The sequence below is a fragment of the Gobius niger genome, assembly GCF_951799975.1.
Source record: "Gobius niger genome assembly, chromosome: 24".
NCBI lineage: Eukaryota > Metazoa > Chordata > Actinopteri > Gobiiformes > Gobiidae > Gobius > Gobius niger.
In genome coordinates, this window is record NC_136875.1 from 15,783,723 (window position 1) to 15,802,800 (window position 19,078).

Genomic DNA, 19,078 nt, shown 5'->3' on the forward strand with positions numbered 1-19,078 from the left:
TTGAGCATTTAAAAGGCCCTGGCCATAGAAAGGATTTATAATATAAGGTGTAGCTCCACTGCGGTGAGACTGAGGCCGGGGCAGGATTGAGGCCGAGAGGCCTGGGCTGAGGGTCTTTAACGTTACAAGTGGATTTAATTAATATCATTATTTTTATTATTACCGTATTTTCCGGACTATAAGTCACATGAGGCGCGTCTTATCCTCTGGAGCGACTAATGTGTGCTCATTTTTTCTTTTCTTAAATTCCAATATATAATTTCACATGCCACTAGAGGGCACTGCAGGCTAATCGAGCAGCAGAAAGAAGGTTTGGAGTGAGCGAGAAGCGGAGGTTCCTCCTCATATTTATCGGGGCGTAGCTTTAGTGTTACAGCTAACCAAATAAGGTCTGAGTCTGTGGGTTTGTTGTGTGGAGTGCCTCAAGGGTCCGTTTTAGGTCCCGTCTTATTTTTGTTGTACTTGATCGCTTTGGGAAAGATCATCCAAAGGTTCAGTGACGTTTCTTTCCATATATTTGCTGACGATATCCAGCTTTACTGTTCCTTTAAACCGTCCGAAATCCAGAAGTTAAACTCTCTGCTCCATTGTCTGGTGGAAATAAAACAATTTCTCAGCGATAACTCAGCTCAATGCAGAGGAAACCCTGGTAATCGCACCTGATGATTCAATTCCAGGGATTAAACAGTTCCTGGGTGACTTAGGCCAGTCTGCGAAACCAAGCCTTCGTAACTTGGGAGTTATTTTTGACAAAGACATGTCATTATTGCAGCACTGTAAGCAGCTAACCAGGAACTGCTTCTTTCAACTGAGAATGGCTAAAAGGTTATCTCAGTGGGAGGCAGCAATATGTACAAATTAATCATATTAATTCAGAAAAACACACCATAACTCATGGTGTCCCGCAGGTGTCTGTTCTTGGGCCAAAATTGTTTATCATGTACATTAATGACATCTGTCAAGTCCTTAAGAACAGTGTATTTTGTTTGCTGATGACACCAGCCTCTATTGTTCTGGACCAAATGTTGAACAGTTAATGCATACAGTTGAAAAGGAACTAGAATTACTAAAAAGATGGTTTGACTATAATAAATTATCAATGAATGTGAATAAAACAAAATATATTATATTCGGTAATAAGAGAATTGATAATCCAACAACACTAAAAATCAACCAAATGGAAGTTGAGACGGTGTGTCATACAACATTTTTGGGAGTACATGTTGATGAAAGACTAAATTGGAAAGTGCATGTAAATTACGTGAAATCAAAAGTATCAAAAATAATTGGCATATTGTGTAAAATCAAAGCAGTTGTAAATCAAAAATCACTCCATTTATTATACACTGCTCTCATTCTTCCAGACCTAAACTATGGTGTGGTGCTCTGGGGGAATAACTATAAAAGTACAATCCAACCCGTTTTTATCCTACAAAAAAAAGCGGTCAGAATAGTGCAGATTATTTTGCCCCAACAAATCCTTTGTTCATTAAATTAAAAATACTAAAACTACACGACTTAGTTGATCTTGGCACAGCTATTGCTATGTATAAGGTTCATAACCATACGGTTCCTGAATGTTTAAAGAAAGGTTTAAACCCAGAGAGACTGGCTATAATCTCAGAGGAACTCAGATCTATCAGAAAAGTGCATTTAGCCAGATGTGTCTCAGTCAGAGGAGGAAACGTCTGGAATATTCTGAACGACACCTTAAAAAACTCAACATCCTTAAACGCTTTAAAAAAAAAATCAAATCTAATGTAATTAGCAGCTATAAGGCACTAGCGCAAACTCACATATAAACTCTCCTGCGTGCACTATATTTTGTCTTTACATTACATTATTGATTGATGTGTGACTAATTGATACAGAAACATAATCATTTGTCCTCATTTTGCAGATGGTAAAACTGCTGTATCTAAGTTACTATAAGTTGTAATAGGGTTTGGCTTTAGAAAAGTGTTTCACTTCAGCCAAAACCCTTTTCAGTCATTGTTTCTGTGTTTTCATGTTTTGTCGTCAATCATGTCTATGTGAAGATACTGAATGAAATAAACTAAACTAAAAACAAAAAATAAAATAAAAAGTTACAATCACAAATATAAAGCACAGTTTAGGTCAGTTCTTACTGTGAGTCTGGAGCAGGTTCACCACTGAAGTGTAGAGGGAGATTTTTAGACCTGTCGCTCTTCATGGACAGAGCCGACACTGAGGCTGTAGATCTGCTTCTGTGGAGAGAAGATCAGGTTTTCCACTGTTTCACTTCTAACTGATAAATGTGTCCTTCTCATGATTTGGCACCTTTTTAAGCTTTTCTTTAAATTACAAAATCATACTGTTCCTCTGTCCAGCTGCTGTTTTGCATAATGGCTGCTCCCTAGTGTTGAGCATTTAAAAGGCCCTGGCCATAGAAAGGATTTATAATATACAGCACAGCTCCACTGCGGTGAGACTGAGGCCGGGGCAGGATTGAGGCCGAGAGGCCTGGGCTGAGGGTCTTTAACGTTACAAGTGGATTTAATTAATATCATTATTTTTATTTTTACTGTATTTTCCGGACTATAAGTCGCATGAGGCGCGTCTTATCCTCTGGAGCGACTAATGTGTGCTCATTTTTTCTTTTCTTAAATTCCAATATATAATTTCACATGCCACTAGAGGGCACTGCAGGCTAATCGAGCAGCAGAAAGAAGGTTTGGAGTGAGCGAGAAGCGGAGGTTCCTCCTCATATTTATCGGGGCGTAGCTTTAGTGTTACAGCTAACCAAATAAGGTCTGAGTCTGTGGGTTTGTTGTGTGGAGTGCCTCAAGGGTCCGTTTTAGGTCCCGTCTTATTTTTGTTGTACTTGATCCCTTTGGGAAAGATCATCCAAAGGTTCAGTGACGTTTCTTTCCATATATTTGCTGACGATATCCAGCTTTACTGTTCCTTTAAACCGTCCGAAATCCAGAAGTTAAACTCTCTGCTCCATTGTCTAGTGGAAATAAAACAATTTCTCAGCGATAACTCAGCTCAATGCAGAGGAAACCCTGGTAATCGCACCTGATGATTCAATTCCAGGGATTAAACAGTTCCTGGGTGACTTAGGCCAGTCTCCGAAACCAAGCCTTCGTAACTTGGGAGTTATTTTTGACAAAGACATGTCATTAGTGCAGCACTGTGAGCAGCTAACCAGGAACTGCTTCTTTCAACTGAGGAACATTTCTAAACTTAGGAATATGGTCTCACGTAATGATTTGGAGCTGATCATCCATGCATTTGTGTCTTCACGTTTAGATTATTGTAACGGTTTGTTTTCATGTCTTAACAAGAAGGAGCTTCTCGACTGCAATTAGTGCAAAACTCTGCAGCGAGAGTTCTGACCCGCACAAACAGGAGGACCCACATATCCCCGATTTTAAACCAGCTTCATTGGCTGCCAGTGTCTTTTAGGATCAAGTTTAAAGTTCTGGTTCTAGCCTTCATAGCCGTGCATGGTCAGGCTCCTTCTTATATCAGTGCTCTGGTCCAGCCTTACAGCCCTGTGAGGCTCTGAGGATCAGAATCTGCTAAAGGTTCCACATACGAGTTTTCGTACTAGAGGCGACCGATCCTGTTGCTTCCAGGCTCTGGAATGATCTTCTATTGACTCTGTTGATTCTTTCAAATGCGAACTTAAGACACATTTATTTGTTCAAGCTTTTAATGAGCTACTTTTGGGCTGCTATGATTTCTGTGTTGTTTTGAGCCCTTTTTATATTGTGTGTAGTTTCTGCTTTTAACTGTGTTGTGAAGCACTTTGTGGCCTTTGTCTGTGAAAGGTGCTGAATAAATAAAGATTACTTACTTACTTACTTACTTACTTACTTACCTACTTACTTACTAACTACTTACTTACTTACTTACTTACTTACTTACTTACTTACTTACTTACTTACTTACTTACTTACTTACTTACTTACTTACTTACTTACTTACTTACTTACTTACCTACTTACTTACTAACTACTTACTTACTTACTTACTTACTTACTTACTTACTTACTTACTTACTTACTTACTTACTTACTTACTTACTTACTTACTTACTTACTTACTTACTTACTTACCTACTTACTTACTTACTTACTTACTAACTACTTACTTACTTACTTACTTACTTACTTACTTACTTACTTACTTACTTACTTACTTACTTACTTACTTACTTACCTACTTACTTACTAACTACTTACTTACTTACTTACTTACTTACTTACTTACTTACTTACTTACTTACTTACTTACTTACTTACTTACTTACTTACTTACTTACTTACTTACTTACTTACTTACCTACTTACTTACTTACTTACTTACTAACTACTTACTTACTTACTTACTTACTTACTTACTTACTTACTTACTTACTTACTTACTTACTTACTTACTCACTTACTTACTTACTTACTTACTTACTTACTTACTTACTTACTTACTTACTTACTTACTTACTTACTTACCTACTTACTTACTAACTACTTACTTACTAACTACTTACTTACTTACTTACTTACTTACTTACTTACTTACTTACTTACTTACTTACTTACTTACTTACTTACTTACTTACTTACTTACTTACTTACTTACTTACTTACTTACTTACTTACCTACTTACTTACTTACTTACTTACTAACTACTTACTTACTTACTTACTTACTTACTTACTTACTTACTTACTTACTTACTTACTTACTTACCTACTTACTTACTAACTACTTACTTACTTACTTACTTACTTACTTACTTACTTACTTACTTACTTACTTACTTACTTACTTACTTACTTACTTACTTACTTACTTACTTACTTACTTACTTACTTACCTACTTACTTACTTACTTACTTACTAACTACTTACTTACTTACTTACTTACTTACTTACTTACTTACTTACTTACTTACTTACTTACTTACTTACTTACTTACTTACTTACTTACCTACTTACTTACTAACTACTTACTTACTAACTACTTACTTACTTACTTACTTACTTACTTACTTACTTACTTACCTACTTACTTACTAACTACTTACTTACTTACTTACTTACTTACTTACTTACTTACTTACTTACTTACTTACTTACTTACTTACTTACTTACTTACTTACTAACTACTTACTTACTTACTTACTTACTTACTTACTTACTTACTTACTTACTTACTTACTTACTTACTTACTTACTTACTTACTTACTTACTTACTTACTAACTACTTACTTACCTACTTACTTACTAACTACTTACTTACTTACTTACTTACTTACTTACTTACTTACTTACTTACTTACTTACTTACTTACTTACTTACTTACTTACTTACTTACTTACTTACTTACCTACTTACTTACTAACTACTTACTTACTTACTTACTTACTTACTTACTTACTTACTTACTTACTTACTTACTTACTTACTTACTTACTTACTTACCTACTTACTTACTAACTACTTACTTACTTACTTACTTACTTACTTACTTACTTACTTACTTACTTACTTACTTACTTACTTACTTACTTACTTACTTACTTACTTACTTACTTACTTACTTACTTACTTACTAACTACTTACTTACTTACTTACTTACTCATTAGTGCGTCTTATACTTCGGAGCGACTTATCGTCCGGAGAATACAGTAAACTTACTCGAGTGCGGGTCCTCACGGTGCATTTCCTCGTCTTTTTCACATTTTGTTATTTGAAAATATGGAAGTGGCTCAGTTAAACATTTTAAAAGCTCCTCTGTCACAGACAGTGCCTGCACAGCATTGTTTCGCTGGAATTTGGATTTGTTACTGTTACAGTGATGAAGTTGACAATGTAGACACAGGCTACCTTTCAGTGTAGTGATAACGGGCTAATGCTAGTCAGCTAGTGCTAATGGGCTAATGTTAGGCAGCTAGTGCTAACGGGCTAATGCTAGCCAGCTCGTGCTAACAGGCTAATGCTAGGCAGCTAGTGCAAACAGGCTAATGCTAGCCAGCTAGTGCAAACAAGCTAATGCTAGCCAGCTAGCGACTAAGAGGCCGAGGTCTCTGTACACATCGTCGGGATCTTACCGGGAGGTGGACTCTGTGTGTGGGCGAAGGCGAACACGGAGGAGAGCGGCATCGATTATAGCTCTACCAGGAGGCGACTCGTCTGGAGCAGGTTCAGGACTGAACCATGGATTTTCTTCTTTAGACCTTTCACTCTTCATGGACAGAGCCGACACTGAGGCTGTAGATCTGCTTCTGTGGAGAGAAGATCAGGTTTTTCACTGTTTCACTTCTAACTGATCAGTGTCTCCTGCTCATGATTTGGCACATTTTTAAGCTTTTCTTTAAATTACAAAATCATACTGTTCCTCTGTCCAGCTGCAGTTTTGCATAATGGCTGCTCCCTAGTGTTGAGCATTTAAAAGGCCCTGGCCATAGAAAGGATTTATTATATACAGCACAGCTCCACTGCGGTGAGACTGAGGCCGGGGCAGGATTGAGGCCGAGAGGCCTGGGCTGAGGGTCTTTACCGTTGCAAGTGGATTCAATTATTATAATTATCATTAATAATATTATTACCGTATTTTCCGGACTATAAGTCACATTTTTTTTCATACTTTGGCATGAGGCGCGTCTTATCCTCCAGAGCGACTAATGTGTGATTTTTTTTTCTTTTCTCAAATTCCAATATATAATTTCACATGCCACTAGAGGGCGCTGCAGGCTAATCGAGCAGTAGAAAGAAAGTTAGGAGTGAGCGAGAAGCGGAGGTCACTCTTAAAGAAAACAGAACAAAGCTGATCACGAGCTAAAAGCTCGAGCCACAGTGAGAGGGACGACTTCACAAATGAGAGCTTTAAAAACCTGCTGCTGGGAGAGGTTTGTCAGCGATGCAGAGGTTTGTTCTTTATGCTTCAGTATCTGAGCTGTTCATGTGACGTTAACATAACACCTGTTTAGTTCGTTGTGTCGCGTTAGCAAACCGTGCGCCTCAGCCTGTAGTTTTTTCTCATTAGTGCGTCTTGTACTTCGGAGCGACTTATCGTCCGGAAAATACGGTGAAGTTACTTGAGTGCGGGTCCTCACGGTGCATTTCCTCGTCTTTTTCACATTTTGTTATTTGAAAATATTAAAGTGGCTCAGTTAAACATTTTAAAATGCACAGACAGTGCCTGCACAGCATTGTTTCGCTGGAATAATCTTTGTATTTTTCAGCTGAAACAGAGGTCATGAATCTGCAGCAGCTCCGGGCTGCAGGAGAGTCGGGCAGAGCCGGAGAGAGAAAGGCAACGAGCTGCAGCCACAGATTCAGTGCAGTTTGAGTTTATAGAGCCAGTTGTTCAAAGATAATCTTGTCAGATTTTGGTTATTGGATTGGATCAGATTTTGAAAATGGGTGGTTCAAAAGGGAAAGAAGATTCTGAAATCAGATTAGATCATGTAATCCAATCCTAGTTTTAATCTGGATCAAACCTTTACTTTGTGTTGTTCTAAACATTTCAGCAGAATCTGGATAACTTTGATCCCAAAAAAACAGGATTATTCTGATCAACGGGGGAGGATTTCAAGACGAGAAAATAGCAAAACTTGAAAATGGACCAAATAGTCAGTTTGTATCAGTTTGTGCACATAGGCTACGTTTATTCATATCTTGCACTTGATTTGTTTGATAAAGTACACACAGGCTGCCTTTCAGTGAAGCAAAAAGGAAATAACAAACAAACAACAAACAGAAATTATATATTCAATATTTTGGTCATTCGTCACTGTAATGTATTTATAAAACTGTCTCTGAGAATCTGCCTGTAAGAGTCCGAACGAGCAAAACCCAATGTGATTAATGAAACCCTCTGTACGAGCAGCAACACGTCCTCTCCCCTTCACTGATTCCACCTGGAGCAGAAATGTGCCACATGACCCTCCTCAGGACACGCCCCCTGCACGCCTCCATTACACCATATAAGGACATGCAAAGGAACTCAGGAATGAGATTTACCTACATGAGGCGATAATGAGAAGGTTTCACCGAGACACTGGGGGCAGAGAGGGAGGTGAATGAGGAGCAGAGGTGGTGAGACAGAGAGAGAGAGGGAGGTGAATGAGGAGCAGAGGTGGTGAGACAGAGGGAGGGAGGTGAATGAGGAGCAGAGGTGGTGAGACAGAGAGAGCGAGGGAGGTGAATGAGGAGCAGAGGTGGTGAGACAGAGGGAGGGAGGTGAATGAGGAGCAGAGGTGGTGAGACAGAGAGAGCGAGGGAGGTGAATGAGGAGCAGAGGTGGTGAGACAGAGAGAGGGAGGTGAATGAGGAGCAGAGGTGGTGAGACAGAGAGAGGGAGGTGAATGAGGAGCAGAGGTGGTGAGACAGAGAGAGAGGGAGGTGAATGAGGAGCAGAGGTGGTGAGACAGAGGGAGAGAGGGAGGTGAATGAGGAGCAGAGGTGGTGAGACAGAGGAAGAGAGGGAGGTGAATGAGGAGCAGAGGTGGTGAGACAGAGAGAGAGAGGTGAATGAGGAGCAGAGGTGGTGAGACAGAGGAAGAGAGGGAGGTGAATGAGGAGCAGAGGTGGTGAGACAGAGAGAGAGAGGTGAATGAGGAGCAGAGGTGGTGAGACAGAGAGAGGGAGGGAGGTGAATGAGGAGCAGAGGTGGTGAGACAGAGAGAGGGAGGTGAATGAGGAGCAGAGGTGGTGAGACAGAGGAAGAGAGGGAGGTGAATGAGGAGCAGAGGTGGTGAGACAGAGAGAGAGAGGTGAATGAGGAGCAGAGGTGGTGAGACAGAGGAAGAGAGGGAGGTGAATGAGGAGCAGAGGTGGTGAGACAGAGAGAGAGAGGTGAATGAGGAGCAGAGGTGGTGAGACAGAGGAAGAGAGGGAGGTGAATGAGGAGCAGAGGTGGTGAGACAGAGAGAGGGAGGTGAATGAGGAGCAGAGGTGGTGAGACAGAGGGAGGGAGGGAGGTGAATGAGGAGCAGAGGTGGTGAGACAGAGGGAGGGAGGTGAATGAGGAGCAGAGGTGGTGAGACAGAGGGAGGGAGGTGTTATTAAGTATAGAAAAGACAGACTGAAACACTACACAAAGACAAAGGCTGATTTATTCTGTAGAAAATAAAGAAATGAGCTGTTTAATTGTGCCCCAAACTTCATTGCCTCCATCTGACCCCCCTGATTGTAGATTTGATCTTTACATTTGAACTTGTCAGACAAAAAATGGAAAAATTGGCCTTGAAATAACCACAATTTTAGAGAAAAAAGCGTTTTCACTGTTGGCCTGATCACGAGAACGATTGTTTCAAAAGAACACACGGTGTTGGTCATTTTGTTCGGTATAAAAGCAGATGAATAGTTTAGGCAGATTTCTTCTTAAATAAACACAACTCTCTTGGTGTTTTCACCTTGGGCCGTTGGGGGAATGAATAACAAACTACAGAACATTTAAATGAACAATTCTAGAGTTTTCGTTTGTTGGTGGTTTTGGGTTTAGTGGAGACGAGCAAATTAAAATTAAATATTACACGCAATTATTTGGGGTTTGTTAGAGACACAATCTGCCATGAGAATGAAAAAAATATATGTAAATATAAAAATATATATATATAAATCATGAATTTGCTGCATAAAATTGCTAATGGGAAACATAAAAAAAAATCAATTGACAGCAAGTTAATCACGATTAATAGGACTAGTTTTTCTCTTATAATTATAATGTTAATAATATTCATTATTAATACTTGGCCGACATTAAAAACAAAGATTTAAAGCATAGGTGTCAAACTCTGACCGTTTCATCAACCAAATATTCCGTCTGATAATTCCATGGCAAAAGTCCAACAGCTGATAAAGAGGATCTAGAAGATAGATAGATAGATAGATAGATAGATAGATAGATAGATAGATAGATAGATAGATAGATAGATAGATAGATAGATAGATAGATAGATAGATAGATAGATAGATAGATAGATAGATAGATAGATAGATAGATAGATAGCGGCTAAGAGGCTGGGGTCTCTGTACACATCGTCGGGATCTTACCGGGAGGTGGACTCTGCGTGTGGGCGAAGGCGAACACGGAGGAGAGCGGCATCGATTATAGCTCTACCAGGAGGCGACTTGTCTGGAGCAGGTTCAGGACTGAACCATGGATTTTCACCTTTAGACCTGTCGCTCTTAGTGGACAGAGCCGACACTGAGACTGTGGATCTGTGTCTGTGGAGAGAACAATAATCTGCTTTTGCTTTGTCTAAAAACACATTTGTCTTTGAAGGAGGTTAAAGTCGATGAGAAACGGCTGAACTCACTTTGTCCCACAGAGCTGTGGCTCAGTGCTGCCCTCTGGAGGCTTTGTTTTTCCTTCTGCCATTTCCTGGAGTCTCGTCCTGGGGGAGAGTCAGAGCCGTTAAACACAGAGATAAACCTCCTCATGTGACGCTGTGTTTATTTGTAGCTGTGACTGGACGAACAGGAAACAGTGGGAGCGGCTCAGCTCGACTGCATTCCTCACCGCACTCCTTCACACACACTTTGACTCCTCACAGGTTCACACACGTATTTCCTCTGACGGTTTAAAATAAGCATTTACACACGTTACACTGATACAGCACTAATAATGCTCTCATTATGACCCACTGAACGCTGACTAAGGCCAGATGTGCTCTTGTGTGTGTGATCCTGTATAATGAAGTGATGAGAGTCTGTAAACTGTGGCTCTGTCTGATTCCAAAGCTTCACCTGAGTGTGGGCTCTGAAGCGTCTCCTCTGTCCGACTCTCCCTGGTTTCTGTTTGGTTTGGATATGACGGGACCGTCCTGTAATCTCTCCTTCAGCCGCACATTTGTGACACTGTGGCGGAAACACCTGCTCTTTACCTGAGGACCGACCCCGCCCTCTGTCACGCAGCCACACAGTTAACCCTTAAGGCACCGGGGAAACGATTACATTCAGAGACATCAAGGAAACTTCTGCTGAACATCACTGATAGAACTCTAGAGTTTTTATCACTTTGTCCTCTCGATTTAACCATAACCTGTTCCATGTTTGAGACACTTGAGTATTACCAACAACAGCAACAATAATAGAAATGACAATAATAAGAGAAATGATAACAGATAGGATTATAATACTGACAGAGACAATAATAATGATAATAAGTAGGACAGTCGATACCACTGGGAGCAAAGCTAGTAAATATGAACTGTGATATGCGTTGAGGGATGGAGGGATTCTATAGTCTGGGTGTATACGTCCTGTTATGTGTAAAGCTTTATAGAGAGTTATGAATGAAAGTGGTTCAAATATGGGGTCTATGTTTCATTGAAGGTCGATATATGCTTCTGTTTGTGGGCTCTATTCTTTACTATTATATGATCAATGATTAAATTTATCCAATGGGTGATGTCACATGCTCTTTTGTTTTTTCTCTTTTCCTAGCAAAAGTTAGAGAGGTCAGGAGAGCAATGTTGTGTTTTTCTGGAAGATTTATTTGTGCGATATCTCCTAGAAGACACAGAGCAGGGTTTAGTGGGATTCTGTAACTCAAGATGGTGGACAGATTGTCAGTGACAGACGTCCAGAAGGAGTGCACCGGTCGACACTCCCACGTGGCGTGTAAATAGGTGTCTGTGCTCCCTAAACATAGATAATAAATTGCTCATCGTGGCCTTAACCATCGCCAAAAAGACCATTCTCGTGAACTGGAAATCTAGAATCAACAGAAACATATCACACTGGAAAAACCTGCTTTTAAAGCATATTTCTTTGGAGTTTATGTCTCTGGACAATCAAGACTCTTCCATTACCAGCTGGTCAGCCCTGGTTCATTTCCTACAGAATTAATTAATGTGTATTTTTTTTTTTTTTAAACTGTCCATAGTTGTCAATATTGCCGTTTAACACTAAAGTTAACACTAATGAATGTCTCTTGTAGAAATGTCTGTGGAGTTTGTAAATACATTAAAAGCTCTTCATCAAACAGGCTGATTTCATGATTTGTGTCTCCATTATGAATTCCGCAGACATTGATATTGTTTCTTATTGCTGTATCAAGGGGTTCGATGAATAATGCGAAGAGGGAAGGAGAAAGTGGGCATCCTTGTCTGGTTCCTTGACTCAGTGTGAAGTGTGGTGACGTGGTCCCGTCAGTGGTGACTGTAGCTCTGGGTGTAAAGTGTTTGCACTAGGGATGGGAATCTTAGGCCTCTGTCCGATCCGATTCGCAACTCGATACACCTGCCACGATCCGATTCATTTAAGACACACTTGGTCAAACCAGAGCTGCAATTCGAATCATCACCAAGACCACGATGCATCTCGATCCACACATCTGTAACCACCACCAGCCCGATACGATTCCATTTAGGCCGATTATCACGATGCATCTCGATGTTTCGTGATCCACGCTTTGCTTGATGCAAAGATTCAACAGAACCAGCTCAAATAAATTAAGATTTGACACATGTTCACAATTATTGAGGCCATTAATTGATATTAGACAACTTTAAAGTTAACTAGCCTACATATTTTTTTGATGTAGACTGCATATATAAACTTTTTTTGGTTTTGTATCCTATATATACTATGGGTTTATCCACCTTAAAGGGACTATAAGGAGTTTAAAAATGTTAAAATTAAGTATTTTCCTCCCCCTACATGTTCCAGCCATGTCCTAATGTGTAGAATGAGCTCAGACCTGTTCACCACAACTGCCTCTAAAATCCTGTACGGTCACTCAAAAATGTGTCACTTCGGCCCGAATTGCCGTCATGCACGAGCTTAACATAGAAGGTGCAGTCACACATATGGCCTGAGGTGGCAGTAGTGAGTATAAAATGGCGAACTTGCTTCCAGCCCCTTTAAGATTGTTTGTTCTTTAGTTTTTTCAACACTTTTGGGGGACAATTATTATGAATCTCTGATCAGTATTGTTAAATTAAAAAGGCGATTGTGTGCATTATTTCCACATTAATAGCACACACAGAAAAGCTCACATGGTTATGCTAATGAGTGGGCGGGGCTCCCTCTTCCTCAGCGCAGTCTCACGTGTACTCCCACCTGGCTCTAATGCAGTAAAGTGGATTTCTGGACTCTTCGTGGACTCTTCACGCTTGTAAGTGACATCATGACTTGGGCAAATGAAGATGCTGATCATGGCGATGTTTGGAATATTTATCAGCGTTTGTTCCTGCAACTTTTCATCGCGTTCTGCACACGGGACGTCCTTCATTCCACACAGCGCAGAGGCCGACCCGACTCCACACCGCAGATGTGTTTCTGAACTTCTGCCGCTCTCAGCCTGAAGTTTACCGGTAAGACACACGCGCTCCTCGCACACAGATGAGGCGCGCAGTGGCCCGAGGGGCTTTACATCTGTCACGTATCTAGATTAAACCGATACGAGCGTAAAATCCGATCTTATGTTTATGCTCTGAACTGCATCGATCTGTGGCTTCTCTGCCGACGCTCTCGCATCTCTCGTGCGCAAATCGGTGAATCGATTCAAATCGGTTTTTCGTCCCATCCCTTGTTTGTGCCCCTTGGATGAACGATTCTCCAAACCCTAACGTGTGAAATGTATTGAGAAGAAATCGCCAAATAACCTCGTCACAAGCTTTTTCTGCATCTAATGACAGTTTAATGAATCCGGTTTGGTCTGGGTGAATGAGTGAGGGCGTTTCTAATCTAGACGCTGGTGTTTTGGAGATTATTCTGAGATCCACATTAATTAATGACAGTGGCCGATGATTCGAAGGGTTTGTCGGGTCTTTACTTGTTTTTTGCACGACTGTAATAACAGCTGTGTTCATATGGGGAGGAATGATGGAACTTGCTTTTATTTCTGACATTACTCTCATGAAAAGTGGAGCTAGAAAGTCCCAGAAATGTTTGTAAAGTTGGGCTGGGTTTCCGTCTGGTCCTGGTGACTTATTATTGAAGGCTTTATATATTTCTCTTGTAGTGAATGGTGTTTCTAATTCATCTGCTTGTTGCGATGTGAGTGTTGGGAGGTTAAGATAACTCAGGATTGTTTTATTTCTGCTGTGTCTGGTGCATTGTCGCAAGGATATAATGTTATGATGCCGGAATGATCTTGTATTGATGGAATAACTGCTTTTTCTTGTTTATATTGTAATAGGTTTGCTAATAGTTCACTGTTATTGTTATTAATAAAGTTGGTTTTATGGGAAATCATGTTTTCTAGTTGGATTTTAGTTTCGTTCATTTCCTTCTGTAATTGTTCATTAGGATTTGTGGAATATCTGTGACATATTTGCTTTATTCTGTGTTTATTTGTAGCTGTGACTGGACGAACAGGAAACAGTGGGAGCGGCTCAGCTCGACTGCATTCCTCACCGCACTCCTTCACACACACTTTGACTCCTCACAGGTTCACACACGTATTTCCTCTGACGGTTTAAAATAAGCATTTACACACGTTACACTGATACAGCACTAATAATGCTCTCATTATGATCCACTGAACGCTGACTAAGGCCAGATGTGCTCTTGTGTGTGTGATCCTGTATATCAGTGGTTCCCACCTTTATTGTCTTGCGAACCCCTTGGGCTTTTCAGTGGTCGTCCGTGTACCCCCTACCTCAAGGGTATTGCAGTTTATGTAGAAAGTAATTACTTAAAAGTGGTATTTGCAAGAAAAAGGACAATGCTGTGGTAAAAATAAACCTAAAATTCTCCCAAAGCAGCACATTTTACTGCAAAATATAGCTTTTCCAATGAATATGATGCTTAATTTCCCACTTTTTGAAAACACTGCTGTATATGATGAAGTGATGAGAGTCTGTAAAGTGTGGCCTCACCTGAGTGTGGGCTCTGAAGCGTCTCCTCTGTCCGACTCTCCCCCCGCCGTCCTGTAATCTCTCCTTCAGCCGCACATTTGTGACACTGTGGCGGAAACACACGCTCTATACCTGAGGACCGGCCCCGCCCTCTGTCACGCAGCCACACAGTTAACCCTTAAGGCACCGGGGAAACGATTACATTCAGAGACATCAAGGAAACTTCTGCTGAACGTCACTGATAGAACTCTTTTTTTTATTACTTTATGTATATACTGTAACTAATATACAAAAACATACACACAAATGTAAAAGAGACAAACAAATGTACAAAAATAAGGAAAAAAAAACCCATAATAAAATATATAACGAGGAGGGGAGAGTTTAGTTTGTCTTGTATACAATCGTTTACATTTGCTGTTTTTGCAGAATGTTCTGTACATGATACACTCGCCTCTATACGGCCATTTGAGGTTCAAAAACAGTCACATGATCAGCTGTTTTGATTGACACCTCCGTCAACCAGTGACACGCGTTCAAAACGGTGACGTCACTAAGAAGATGGTCAGTCTGTGTTTTTATTGTATGTTTAAGTCATTGAGCAGAAGGTTCTGAAAGCACATTTATAGCACGGATTGGAGGCCGATTTTATTTCATTTTAAGAATTATTGTTTTTTATGATTTTTTCAGCAAAAGGTAAAAAGAGCTGAAGATCCGTAAGAAGAAGAAGAAAAAGAAGAAGAAGAAGAAAATGAAGAAAAAGAAAAAGAAGAAAAAGAAAAAGAAGAAAAAGAAGAAAAAAATGAAAATGAAGAAAAAGAAAAAAAAGAAAATGAAGAAAAAGAAAAACAAAAAAAAGAAAAAGAAGAAAATGAAGAAAAAGAAGAAAAAGAAAAAGTAGAAAAAGAAGAAAAAGAAAAAGAAGAAAAAAAAGAAAAAGAAGAAAATGAAGAAAAAGAAGAAAAAGAAAAAGAAGAAAAAGAAGAAAAAGAAAAAGAAGAAAAAGAAGAAAAAGAAGAAAAAGGAAAAGAAGAAAAAGAAGAAAAAGAAGAAAAAGAAGAAAAAGAAGAAAAAGAAGAAAAAGAAAAAGTAGAAAAAAAAGAAGAAGAAGAAGAAGAAGAAGAAAAAGAAAAAGAAAAAGAAAAAGAAAAAGAAAAAGAAAAAGAAAAAGAAGAAGAAAAAGAAGAAAAAGAAGAAAAAGAAAAAGAAGAAAAAGAAGAAAAAGAAAAAGAAGAAAAAGAAGAAAAAGAAGAAAAAGAAAAAGAAGAAAAAGAAAAAGAAGAAAAAGAAAAAGAAGAAAAAGAAAAAGAAAAAGAAGAAAAAGAAGAAAAAGAAAAAGAAGAAAAAGAAAAAGTAAAAGAAGAAAAAGAAGAAAAATAAAAAAAATAAAAAGAAGAAAAAGAAAAAGAAGAAGAAGAAGAAGAAAAAGAAGAAGAAGAAGAAGTAAGTTTCTACAGGAACTGGTTTTCCCCCCGAGGCTTTAATAAGTTAGAGGTGAGTTGTTTTTAATCGTGTCATTTTACCTCCTTATTTAAACGCTTCAGTAAAGTGTTCAGGTCAGGTGTTCAGTGGCTACAAGAGAGAAAAACGCTCATTCCTGAAGGTCTCCAAAAGCCGTGAAAAACCTGCTCAGGCGGTGGAATTGAGAGCAGACCAAAAGCTGAGAGAACGTGCGATCCAGAAAAGAGATGGAAAAATGTTGTTAGTGACAAGTAGAGACAAGTAGAAACTGATTCTAAACGTGTGCTGAGCGTGTCCTGGAGCAGAACCTTTGCTCTGGTGATGTCGTGTTCTCCCTGTGCAGGGAAATAAAGGACCACTTGGTTCAGAGTTTAACTCTCTCCATTGTTTATTTGTAAAACTGTTGAGACTTAGAAAATCCACCACATCTGAACAAATGCAGTGTCTTTGTGCAGCCTGTGAGGAAACTCCTGCTGTGATCCTGGGCTGTACAAAACCAAACACTAATGCAGCCTCTGTTCTTCAGCAACAGTTCAGAAAAATGTGCTCAGGAAACAGAAACAGTGGAATCACGTGTCGGATCTTTCCCATTTCTGTCCAAATCACAGACCTGCTGATTCACACTGGATCAGTTTGATCAGCTCGGAGTTCAGCTAAATATAGGAGGTCATTCACAGAGGGATTTTGACTTTATAAATCACTGACATGGGATTAACATCACAGACCTTCTCCGTGATTATGACTAATCACATGTGGTCCTGAGGTCAAACTCATCCCGTGTGAATTGAGCTTTAGGCTTCAGCTTTTTATTTCTAATGTACAAAAACAACAGTGTGGTTCAAATATGTCACACAGAGAGTTTTATTCAAGAGAAACTCTTTGGAGCCAGACTTTAAGCACAAAGTGAGTCTTTACAGGACTCGAACTACAAGAAGCTTCAGCCTCCGCCCGCAGCTCAGACCTGTTCTTGATGGAGCTCAGACCTGTTCTTGATGGAGCTCAGACCTGTTCTTGATGGAGCTCAGACCTGTTCTTGATGGAGCTCAGACCTGTTCTTGATGGAGATCAGACCTGTTCTTGATGGAGATCAGACCTGTTCCTCTGAGCCGTGATGCTGATCCTTCTGTTTATTCTCCTGGGCTCAGTCTGAGGCGTCTGATCTGGAGCTAAACATCTTCAGGACACATTAGTCTATTTCCAACTGTTGAGAAGCAAAGATCAGATTAGCTTCAAATTCAACATAATTAATTACAACTTATTTTCACATGAAATATTTTATTAACCGACACTGGAATATATGAAAGGATAAAGTCTCCAGGTCTGTTTTTAATTAAACATAACCTGGTTATAATTTAAAAAGAGTCTTTGCTGATGTGGGACCTTTAAATGAAGAATGGATTTGGACGAAGAAAACTCTTTAAAACAAACTCCAACAGCCTCAGTGATTTTATTCAAAGAGACAAAAACAGACAGAAAATGCGGCTCCAGGTTCAGAACAGTTTCATAAAGTCAGGACTCACCTCAGTGTCTCCAGTCGACAGTGAGGGCTCTGTTCAAGGACGAGGAGCTCCTTCAGGTCTGACTCTCTCAGACCGTTATTCCACAGGTCCAGCTCAGTGAGATGTGAGGGGTTGGACTTCAGAGCTGAGGCCAGAGAGGAACAGCTGATCTCTGACAAACCACAGTTACTCAATCTGAATAAAGAATAAATGATGTGATTAAAGTCCAGAGTTAATACAGATAAAACAAACAAAAAGACTGACATCAACAGTACTAAACGACATGAATTAAAACAGAAGAGTTAATAAAAAAAACAATAGAATTTTTGACAAATCGTTTAACGTTTAGTTCTTTCCTAAAACTTAAAAAAATATATAGTTTAAACAATATACAAATCTTAATGTATAAAAAGCATGAATAGATAAATAATTTCATTCATTTTTTGTCTCTTTTTAAAAAAAAAAATCTAGACTTTCATTCTTCAGAAAATGTACAAATAATTAAAACTGTTTTGTTTCTAGTTTGTGTCAAACCTGAGCCCTGACACAGAGACAGTGAACTGACCTGAGAGTCTGCAGGCGACAGTCTGTGAGTTGCAGAAAACCACACAGATGAGACACTCCTGAGTCAGACAGGTCTTTGTTACCACTCAGCTCCAGCTCAGTGAGATGTGAGGGGTTGGACTTCAGAGCTGAGGCCAGAGAGGAACAGCTGATCTCTGACAAACCACAGTCCCACAATCTGAATAAAGAATAAATTAAGTGATTTAAGTGCAGAGTTAATACAGATAAAACAAACACAAAGAAAGACATCTCCAATATTAAACGACATTAATTAAAAGAGTTAATAGTTGATAATAAAAACACAATAGAATTTTCCACAAACTGTTTAAAGTTTAATTCTTTCCTAAAACTTTATAAAATATAGTTTGAACAATATACAAATCTTAATGTATAAAAAGCATAAACTGATAAATACATTTCATTTTTTTCTGTCTTTTTTTAAATCATTTGCAGAGTTCAAAAGGTCTGTAGGAAAAGACTTCTAGACTTTCAACACAAACAAATCATTAAAACTGTTTTGTTCATAGTTTGTGTTAAAGTTTGAGCCCTGACACAGAGACAGTGAACTGACCTGAGAGTCTGCAGGCGACAGTCTTTTTGTTGCAGAAAACCACACAGATGAGACACTCCTGAGTCAGACAGGTCTGTGTTATAACTCAGTTTCAGCTCAGTGAGATGTGAGGGGTTGGACTTCAGAGCTGAGGCCAGAGAGGAACAGCTGATCTCTGACAAACCACAGCGCCACAATCTGAATAAA

The 19,078-nt window shown here is 39.4% G+C and overlaps 2 protein-coding genes across 2 annotated transcripts in view; one reads left to right on the plus strand and one right to left on the minus strand.

Moving 5' to 3' along the window:
• Positions 1-16,209: 16,209 nt before the first annotated feature.
• Positions 16,210-19,078, plus strand: part of LOC306982469 (uncharacterized protein) — a gene marked incomplete at its 3' end in the record, with an annotated part of 41,308 nt that continues 38,439 nt past the window's right edge. Inside the window, exon 1 of the mRNA XM_079582405.1 lies at positions 16,210-16,240. The remainder of the gene's footprint in view (positions 16,241-19,078) is intronic.
• The window catches only part of LOC306982382 (NACHT, LRR and PYD domains-containing protein 12-like), a 194,298-nt gene continuing 192,992 nt past the window's right edge, over positions 17,773-19,078 (minus strand). Inside the window, exons 18-20 of the mRNA XM_079582295.1 lie at positions 18,893-19,069; positions 18,323-18,499; positions 17,773-17,952 (exon numbers count right to left, since the gene is read on the minus strand). Coding sequence (XP_079438421.1) covers positions 17,775-17,952; positions 18,323-18,499; positions 18,893-19,069 — 532 coding nt within the window. The 3' untranslated portion in view covers positions 17,773-17,774. The remainder of the gene's footprint in view (positions 17,953-18,322; positions 18,500-18,892; positions 19,070-19,078) is intronic.